Source organism: Haemaphysalis longicornis, unplaced genomic scaffold (genome assembly GCF_048455015.1).
Source record: "Haemaphysalis longicornis isolate Haplotype H1 unplaced genomic scaffold, Haemaphysalis longicornis Haplotype H1 scaffold_1, whole genome shotgun sequence".
Taxonomy (NCBI): domain Eukaryota; kingdom Metazoa; phylum Arthropoda; class Arachnida; order Ixodida; family Ixodidae; genus Haemaphysalis; species Haemaphysalis longicornis.
The window spans coordinates 107,841,412-107,851,050 of NW_027526203.1; the positions used below are offsets into that span (position 1 = coordinate 107,841,412).

Below are 9,639 nucleotides of genomic sequence, written 5' to 3' on the forward strand. Positions count from 1 at the left end.
TATTACGTAAATACTATTTATATTAAACATACCACTATTAATTTACAACTTCAAACGAGCGCTACCACGACGTTGCTACGACGCTGCGGCCCTGCAGTAACAACTGTACAGCATCCGGGGATCTGGCCCGGCATTCCGCCTGAGAGTTTTGGCTGGCTTGCAGTGGTGCGCAGCTTTTTTTGCATCATCTTGTTCGGAGACCCCTGGTACGTAGTACATACTATCGATTTATCCCACAGCAAACATTGCATTGTGTCCCCGTCCATCTCATTTTTCTTGTCGATGTGATTGCTCGCTACGCGCCTGTTTTGATAGCGGCACATTCACGCGTGTGCGGCGAGCATTGTGTACGCAGATTATCCTGCAGGCGCGGAAACTCGAGTTTTAAGGACATTCTTGTTCATTTAAAGCTGAAAACAAGGGCTACGTCAACGTTTGATCCCTGTTCCCGCTCCAGATGCCGTACAGTCATGGACAATTCAAATGCAAACCGCGGAGCGCACGGCCGAAGATACCGGTGCCGTAAACTGACAGCGGCCTTCGAAAACGCGCGGACATGCGCAGTTGAGATGGCGGGAGCGAGGCTGCGTGTTCCACTGCGATATGTTGCTCTCTTCTCGCTCGCATGCTTGCCTTGCCGCCATGCCGCAAGAGCGTTGCAAGGACTGAAAGTACTACCGCCGCTGCAGCTGAAGGTGTTGGTCGCGTTGACAGCAATGCGGCGCGTAGCTGCCTGTAGCTGCGGCAGGCAAGTGCTTGCGCGGGAACCGCGAGCACGCCCTCGTAAGGCATGCTGTTGAGGTCATCACGCTTTTTTGAAGAAAACTCGCCACAAATGAAGACAAAAATAAATGCATGCCGTCTAAGTTATGATGGCACTGCAATGTTTTGCGTTCGTTATGCAGTGGCTTGGAAATTGAACAATGAGCTGGCCGCCAAGAATGCGCCTTTGTGTATCGGAGCAATGGCCGAGTCATTTCGCGGGTGCAGAGCTTGTAGCAAACAATCTCTATACCACGAGAATTTGTCTCCAATAATATACATTAACTGCAAGCATTGTGTGGGCTGGAAAAATTACTGGCACAATTCTAACATTAACAAAAATTAAGAAGATAGGCAGGTCGAACTATTCGAAGGCCAGTTGCCCTTGCACGACAATTAAAAGTGATTTAAATTTATATTCAAATTTAAAACTATTTATCATGATTAATCAATAACAGTGACTCTTCATATCAACACAGAAAGCTGCAGCTTTTCCTATTATGGGGCCATTTGTTCCGCCCCTTTATTTCCGCATTGCCTGCAATCATGTGGCTTGGCTTGCACACTTCCATTTTGAGTGGTACACTTGCAATTCCAGGCAATGCCCGCTCCCACGTACGCATACGTGCGTTACCATGACGGGGCAAAAGCCCTCGTCCCAGTTGGGCTGATAAAAAAATTCAGCCCAGAAGGGTTGGAGGACCTCGCGAAGGACAGGAAGGTGTATTGGCGATCTTTGGCACCAGCAGACGGCAGCCGGGAGGACCGGGAGGAAGGGTACTATGACGGCGACGTGCTCATGCTTGGCGGTGAGTACAAGGACTTATTTTTGGTCTTTAGGGTCTTTGTAGTGTGTGTTTGGTTTCACCCAATTGTCTATAAACATGACCTGGGCTGGCGAACACCCACCCATTGCGGTATGACCCATTCTTTTAAAGGGAAGAGAAAATGCATTTGCCGTTCCTTGATTTTATTAGATTCACCAACCTTCTAAAACGTAAATTCAAGATATTTTCATAATTCATTGTTTATAATTTAGGAGACACCTTTGAAATGCTCATTTTGAGGCACATCAGAAGCAATCGGTTGGCAGCACAACTAGCAGTGACGTCATTTTAAGAACATCTGAGAGTTAAACGCTCTTGTAAACCCAATATTTTAAACAAAATACATCCTTTGAAGGTTCCCATAAACTGTTCGCTGTGGCTAGCGTTCTTTCCAGACGTAACCCAGCTGAGATCTTAGCGTTCCGTTCCGACAGAGCCGACGGTGAAATTTGTATCATATCATACCGACGAAAGGAAAACCGGCTGATTTGGCAACACTCCAATACTGTATCTTGTGTAGGGGTTGCGCCTCTGATAATGGAGCTATCATCCCAAGTTGCATTCTCCGTGGGCTTGATTTTTGGTTTTGATGTTGTGCTTTGTACTGCTAATGCACACAAACTGTAAAGTTTTGTGAATTTTTGCAGCAACCAGACCGGACCTGATTCTTCGAATGACAAAGAAGAAAATAGCAGTTCCGGACGTCATTTTTGATCCACCAGCGCAAGAAGTCTCGGCTCCTCCAAAGGTATAATTTGTGGTGCACTGCTCCAGTAGCACCTTATTACGAAAAGGCATCAATAGCTTCTTGGGATTAATTTATTTTTCAAATTTGTAAATGCTTTTAGGGATTGACTATGGCAGATTGCCTGCACGTTGCAGGATGGGCTGTGCCAGCAGTAGTCCTGTTTTGCCCTTTTTTGTCACGTCATTGGTGGCAGATGTATGCCACATACAAATACTTCACCTAAGTAGTTTTTTTTTTTTCGCACAGCAAAAAGAGAAGCCAAGGAAAGCCAACCAGGAAAAGAAGAAAAGAGTCCTGGCGGCAAGGGCACACAAACAGCGCTGCATCTTGAAAAAGAGGAAGCGGCCGGAGTCCTCGGACAACACTGATGATGACGAGCTTGTTGAGAGGAGAGCTCTAAACACCGCTCAGAAAAGAATCAGGCTCCTCGAGGACCAGCTGCTTGAAGAACGGGGATGCAACCGCCGCCTTCAAGAGCTGGTTTACACAAAAATTGGTAAGTCCAAGCCTCTTTTTGTAAGAGGTTTCTGATTGGTGTATGGAAAGAAACAAGAGTGGCGTCTGGAACTTAGTGTGTGGATATCACTTAGAATTCTTTTTGTGTCCTTTAGTTTTGTTGTACCGTAGTAGTATTACCTAAAAAGTACAAATTAGTAGTTTCGGCGTGGAAAATAATGAGGGCCTGTTGTCTTATTAACTGTTACTGTCTTTTACAGAGAGGCTGCTGGACCTGGCAGATACCCCCAGGCCTGACCTATGGCAGCGGTACCCAAACGATGGCAGGGTATTTACCAATCCTTAACGCATCTTTGCTGTACGACAACTTAATTCTGTCGGGTCTGGCCTACTTAGGAGGGGCTGTTGAACAAGTTAATCAAGTTTGCAAAGGGAGAGTGCAATGAACACGAAGCATGCCAGAGCAGGCCAAAAACAACTGTTGCTAAAGCAGAAGACAAAGTCGTCCCTCCAATGTGCCCGCCGTTGCAAGCAGGCAGCTGCATGCAGGCAAAGCTGGGTAAAATCACCCTATCGCCTCGCCATCTACACTGATCTTCACGAGTGAAAACCGCCCTCCTTCTGATCTGCGTTCTTGTAGCGCACGTCACGGAGGAATTGTTGGCTGGTAGTGGTGGAAAGCTTTGCTTTAAAAAGCCTAGAGACAGAATCGGGGGACTCATTCAGTATGAGTGCAGAACTGTAGTAAAAGTAGTTTAGCCCGTACAAACTTCGATCAGCTTATCAAGTGGTAAGGTAGACACCTATGTCACAGCAGGTTACTGCTTTCATCCCCTGTGCTAATCATTGGCAGTTCTAGAAATTTTCTTGCACCTCTTTGTACATTCAGTTGGACCACTGGGTTCAAGCTTCAAGTGATATAGAAGAGACAGCTGCGGGCCCTTCTGGTTCTGGAGGCTGTGCACAAGTAAGTACTGCTGTATGTATGTCCTGTTAGATATTCTGTGCAGTGCATTTTCTGCTCATTATGAAGCTCATTGGGTCATTGTGCAAACTTCCTTTGTATAAAGTCCAACTTTCTACTTCTGGCTACTCCCATTAGTTCTTACATTATCTGTAGAAATGAAGCAATTTCTACATTGTCCTTTTGTCTTTGCGAGTCTGGAGAAGACCTACAGAGGCTTCAGTATTTGTACTCAAAGTTCAGTGCAAGGGTTAAAAATTAAAAATAACTGGTGGTGTCAAAAGCATGATGTATACAACTAGGCTGTCCAAGGAAGTGGTGATCTAAATGGATGGATGTATCTGGGTTGAAAGAGTCTGTAATCTGAAGCTGTAAGTTTCCACGTGCTGAAGTTGGTGCTAGTACAGGGGACAAAAACAGCTGCGTTACTCCTAATGATGCAGCCCACTGTCCAGCAGTCTTTCAATGTGAACATGGGAGCTGGCCCATTGGCAAGCAGTTTTGCTAAGGTAAAGTGGGATGCCATTCTAGGTACTGGTATAGGGTGTACGTCTCAACGTGCCACCGTTGCGGCTCGGACGGGTGGCAAAAAACAGCTGTGTATTGTGTGTCCTGCGTTACTTCTCGTGCAGTCACCAGCCCAGCGGCCTCCAGAAATGCACGCGGCAGCCGGTACGTCGGCAAGCGGCTCTGCTCAGGTAAAGTGGCATGCCATTCTAGATACTGGTGTAGGGTGTACGTCTCAACGTGCCACCGTTGCGGCTTGGACGGGTGGCAAAAAACAGCTGTGTATTGTGTGTCTGTGTATTGTGTAATGTAATGAGCTGTGTATTGTGTAATGTTTTTGAAAGAGTCGCGTAAAGTCATACTTTGTTTTGCTGTACCGTCGTATCGGTCTCGTAATTTTGACTTTTGTGCTGTAGACGGTGGCGAAAGGCGTTTTGCTTCGTGCGGCAGTTCTAGATAAGTAGCTTTGACAAATCGCCCTGGGCAAAAAGGGGAATTCCTTTTGATTTCCTGTTGTCTTCTTCGCTCGAAGCATCACTGCGAGCCGGCCTAGTTGGAACTGATTCATTTTGAAGGTAATAGGCGCTTGTCCGTGTGTTCCTTTCTTTGTCCCCGTTTCTGTGCGCTATTACCTTCAAAATTCTTCGCTCGTTTGCGTCATCCGCCTCATAGAGCTCCTATAGAACATTCATGATTCTTTTCCTCTGTCGTAGTTGTTATTGTAACAACACCAGAAATTCAGGCCTGATTTTGAACTTGTGCCTCGAGATGAGCGCTTCGAATCGTTCTAAAGGGGTGTAATATTTTAGCAGTCAGGTTTATTTTGTTTGTTCTGATGTCAGGGTCTGGCAGCCCGAGGGGTGTTCAGAAGGCGCTTTCCGCATCAAGTGTGGTTCGACAATGGTTGTCCTGTCGAGTTCGTCATTTCTGCAGGAGCCGTGTGTTCGTGCCTTCTGTGGGTTCACGGAGGAGATCCGAGAAAGAAAGTAGCACTTCGGAGAACTCCGCCTCGAGCCATGGATGGACCTGCTATCCACCTGCATCATCTCAGCCAAGCCTCGATGAGCAGCTCGTCCTCGTGGTGCATTCTCTGGCGGCGGGGGGGCTGTTTCGATGCTGTTACGCAACCAGCCTACTGCACTCGCGTGAACCACCAAAAACCTGCTGTCGGTCTTCCCTAATTGACGTTCTACGACCCGGAGTGTCCACAATGGCGAACTATGCAGCTACTGGACAATACCCCTTCCAGCGACCTCGCGGCCCCTCAAGCGCCAACCGGCCAGCGGCAGTGCTGGCAATTCGCACTTTCCAGCGAATATAGGTGGCGCAACCGGGTATCCAAAATGGAGGACGGGACGATGATCGGGACGTCGCGGAAGCGCGCGCGTCTGGAGGAAAAAGCCGATCCGGGCCCATTAGTGTCTTCTCAGACCATCTTTTCCCTTGCCCATGAGACACTAAGGTGCTTTGTCGAAGGCGAAGCAGTTTATAACTCCAGTCACACAGTGTTTTGCGGCATCAGGGAGGCAACCGATGACATGCTGAGCATGTATGGATTGTGCCTGCAACCGAATGGCGTCACCAGCCAACCGCACTGCGTGAATGTGTTGGCACTGCAGGTTCGGTAAATGATGCTACACTTGCATCTATGCTCGTAAAATTATTCAAGCACTCTTTGCGAATATTTATTAGGCACAAAGCAGAGCTTGGTAGACGCAACCGCGCACAGTGTTTTGTTGTTGCCCCCTCCGCAATTGTGTGGGTTAAGTGCGAATAATCCGCGTAAAATTATATTGTAATTATTATAATTATAATTTTGTGGGCTGTTTTTACGAGGAAAGATCCAACGGCGTTTATGCCGGTTACAGGTAATAATAAAAATACCGAGACTAAATATCAAACGCTGACGCCTCTACGGTAGGGCCTGTTACATCAGCCGTGCTGTGCTTTCAGCGCGCGGTCGGAAACGACGATGCAGCAGTAACAAATTTATTTATTAATTACATATACCTACATCGCCCATTCCTTGAGGGGGGTTGGAGAAATAAAAACAAAGCAGCAAGTTCAACACAGTAATCACACAAATGCTAAAAAGAGAAAGAAGCACAAACAACCCAACAAAGCACAAAATGCAACTGGAATGCAGCATTTATTAAAATAAACCAGCGCGTTAATACTAGAACAATGACGTTCTCCTGTTGGTTCTTGGCTTTATTTTCTTCTCGTGCGTGCACATATACAGGGTGTCCCAGCTATCATGCACAAAGATTAAAAAAAAAGAGTAATGTCGTCACTCGAAGAAAACCTGGTGTGTAATGTTTGCAGTACTGTGGAGAAGCGGACAGTAATTTTTTCCTTAATGAGACTTAAATAAATAATTGTAATTAATTATCTAACTCGAGAATTATCTAACTCAGTTTGGGACCCTGGCTATGTAACACTATCTAACAAAATTGAAGCTGTGCAAAACCGCTCCGCAAGGTTTATACTTTCTAACTATCACCGCACTTCCAGTGTAACTAACATGAAATCCAGCCTTGACCTTGCTACTCTTGCCACTCGCCCGAAACTGGCTCGCCTTTTTGTGTGCTGCATAAAGCATATCGCCATAACCCGGTACTTAAATCACGTTGGCTAAAACCTCCCTTTTTTCTTTCTGAACGCCTCGGCCATCATTACAAGGTTCATATTCCGCGCCAAAACACCGTAACATACTCGTATTCTTTTTTACCTCAAACATGTCATGATTGGAACAACCTGCATGCGTCACTAGTCACCATTACTAACCATGAACGCTTTCGGGAGGCACTCGAAAATTTTATGCGTTGATTTGCTCAACGCATTTTTTTCCTTGTTGTTTGCTGTTGTTCGTTTACCGTTCACTTGTGTCTCGCAGTAATTTTACGCCATTTTTTAATTTTTTTGCACCGGCACTTCCTTTGTGCATTAAATTGTCATTACGGTATTTTTTGTCGCGGTGCTTCCTTGTTTGATTCTTTCTAGATATTGTGTACATTTTGTATGCATTGTCGTTTACACGCTGTTTTTGAGAGTTATATGCATGTACTAAATGTGATTTGTTTTTCATGTTTCACTTGTACTTTACTTGTCTCCTAAACCCACTCCCCTCTATAATGCTGTATGCCATGAGGGTACAATAAATAAATAAATAAATAAATAAATAAATAAATAAATAAATAAATAAATTACTGTCCTAATCACTGAAGTGTCAATGAGGCACTTGTAGGTACCCACGAGGGGCATCTAACTGCGGTACTTTCAGCGACGAACTAATTGCGTACTCATTTATTCTGTCTGATAAAGAAAACCCGCGAAATATGAAAAATACCACGTGACGGCGCCTCCGCGCCCATTAGCGCGAATCGGAAAGCAATGCCCTCAAACAGGCTGCCTCTGTAGCCAGACTGAAATAAACAAAAGAAGAAATCGCGACCGAGTTTGTGCCTTATCTGCACATGCGCCCCACGAATCTTGCTGTTGCTGCTCCTTCCATGCATGTCATTATCAAGGTGATGCGCTGTCTCTTTGGGCGGGTGACAGGCGAAGCAGTTGCTTTCAATAAGCTTATTTGGGGACGCTGCTTTACAATGCGCGCGGAAGCGCCGTCACGTGGTATTTTTCATATTTCGTGGGTTTTCTTTATCAGTCAGAATAAATGAGTACGCATTTAGTTCGCCGCTGAGAGTAACGCAGTTAGATGCGCCTCGTGGGTACCTACAAGTGCCTCATTGACACTTCTGTGATTAGGACGGTAATTCTCGAGTTAGGTAATTATTTACAATTATTTAGTAAAGTCCCATTAAGAAAAGAATTACTGTCCGCTTCTCCACAGTACTGCAAACATTATGCACCTGGTTTTTCTCGAGTAACACCATTGCTTTTTTTTTCAAATCTTGGTGCATTATAGCTGGGACACCCTGTGGAACGTTACGTGGTGGCACGGCACCTTTCTTCAACCGCGGTTTCAGTGGCTGCAGGCCATCTATTAATAAACGACACACTCAACTTGCACGAAAAACACAACTAGAGAGCGAACTAAACTTACGGATATAGTTCCCGAAGAAGTCAGCTTTCGTGAAGTGACTACTGCAAACCCCATTGTGTTGCTGGTACCTTTTCCAATGCGGAACATAGTTATCCAAACCTTTCGGCCTTTTTCATCTCTAGGAAAGGTGTGAACGCTGGCTTTTCCCGGCACTGAGCGATTTCTATACTGCGGTACACAGCACATTCGACTGCTTTTTGGTTTTGCCTTCTCAATCCCCACGTTTCCGAACGCTCCGGCTACCTTCGCCCGGGACGCCGATCATCTACAAACAGCTTCGGAAAAAAGGCGTACGGTGGCGCCACCGTTGCTGGAAAGTGCAATAGCATCGCTTGACGCCCCGCACTGCAAGCTTCGGTGGCGTGCATGCGTATCATTGCCATGCGCTTTTGTGACATGTCTGACGATGCTGGAGATGTCTTTAAAGAACCATCCGACGAACATTACGACAGAGGAATGCAAGATGTCTTCCCGGTCGTGCAACATCACCAGGACAATGGCGGCTCCGACCTCAGGCGGACTGCCACGGCAGAGGCAGCCTAACGCTCAGCTGCGCAAGGGAGGAGCGTGCCTCGTGTGCGTGTGTGCGTGCCTCGTGTGCGTGTGTGCGTGTGCGAGTGCGTGTGTGTGTATGTGTGTGTGTGTGTGCGCGCGTGCGTGCGTGTGTGCGTGTGCGTGTGTGTGAGAGAGGGTGTGTGTGTGTGTGTGTGTGTGTGTGTGTGTGTGTGTGTGTGTGTGTGTGTGTGTGTGTGTGTGCGTGTGTGTGTGTGCGTGCGTGCGTGCGTGCGTGGGGGCGCTACTATCAGCGCCATGAATTTTGTGACTGGTGCATCCTGACGTCCGCCGAGGAAAAGGGTGAAAGGGAACGGACCCAACGTGCCTATTTGATGTCTCGCGCGCAGGAGCGCAGTGCCTGTTCTCTTAGATCGAGAGGTAAATACTTGTACATACAGTTTACTTCTCCTTCATTTTCGTCATCATGACTGCCCCGTCCCAACAGCAACCACGGTCGACTTCGAACACGCTACCCTGGTTCGCATTAAAACGGAGCCCTTGCGTGTACACAGACGGGAATATACAAAGGGAGCTATTCATGTTTGGTGTAGTCGACTGAATGTGCCACGACTCCGCTAGAAGTATCTCGCTCCAGTTGGTTTCGTTCTCAATGATAGCCGTTCGGGGCGAAATAAATTTTGTGGTAACATATCTCGCAGTGCTCGGCGATGTCGCTGCACTCCATGTTTTGTTTCGGGACGTTGTTCCTATGTTGCCTTATTCCTGCCGACAGATATTTGATCTCGCCAGTGCA

General features: G+C 46.7%; 1 protein-coding gene across 2 annotated transcripts; it reads left to right on the forward strand.

Moving 5' to 3' along the window:
* Positions 1 to 88: 88 nt before the first annotated feature.
* LOC144178871 (uncharacterized) lies at positions 89 to 7,440 on the forward strand. 2 transcript variants are annotated; one of them, XM_077707022.1, is made up of 7 exons: positions 89 to 206; positions 1,361 to 1,571; positions 2,237 to 2,337; positions 2,584 to 2,833; positions 3,054 to 3,121; positions 3,683 to 3,760; positions 4,390 to 7,440. In XM_077707022.1, exons 2-7 carry the CDS (start codon positions 1,364 to 1,366, stop codon positions 4,570 to 4,572), a joined length of 888 nt encoding a protein of 295 aa, XP_077563148.1. In that variant the 5' UTR covers positions 89 to 206; positions 1,361 to 1,363; the 3' UTR covers positions 4,573 to 7,440. The 2 variants fall into 2 exon arrangements, with proteins under 2 accessions (XP_077563148.1, XP_077563157.1); XM_077707031.1 differs by having other exon boundaries at positions 121 to 206; positions 458 to 1,571.
* The last annotated feature ends 2,199 nt before the right edge of the window (positions 7,441 to 9,639 follow it).

Bases quoted from the DNA above. Each gene is read 5' to 3' on its own strand.
- LOC144178871 (XM_077707022.1), top strand. From the start codon at position 1,364: ATGCCCGCTCCCACGTACGCATACGTGCGTTACCATGACGGGGCAAAA. The intron at 2,338-2,583 runs GTATAATTTGTG...TTTTTCGCACAG, and splicing joins AAGTCTCGGCTCCTCCAAAG to CAAAAAGAGAAGCCAAGGAA. The intron at 3,761-4,389 runs GTAAGTACTGCT...CTTCTCGTGCAG, and splicing joins GTTCTGGAGGCTGTGCACAA to TCACCAGCCCAGCGGCCTCC.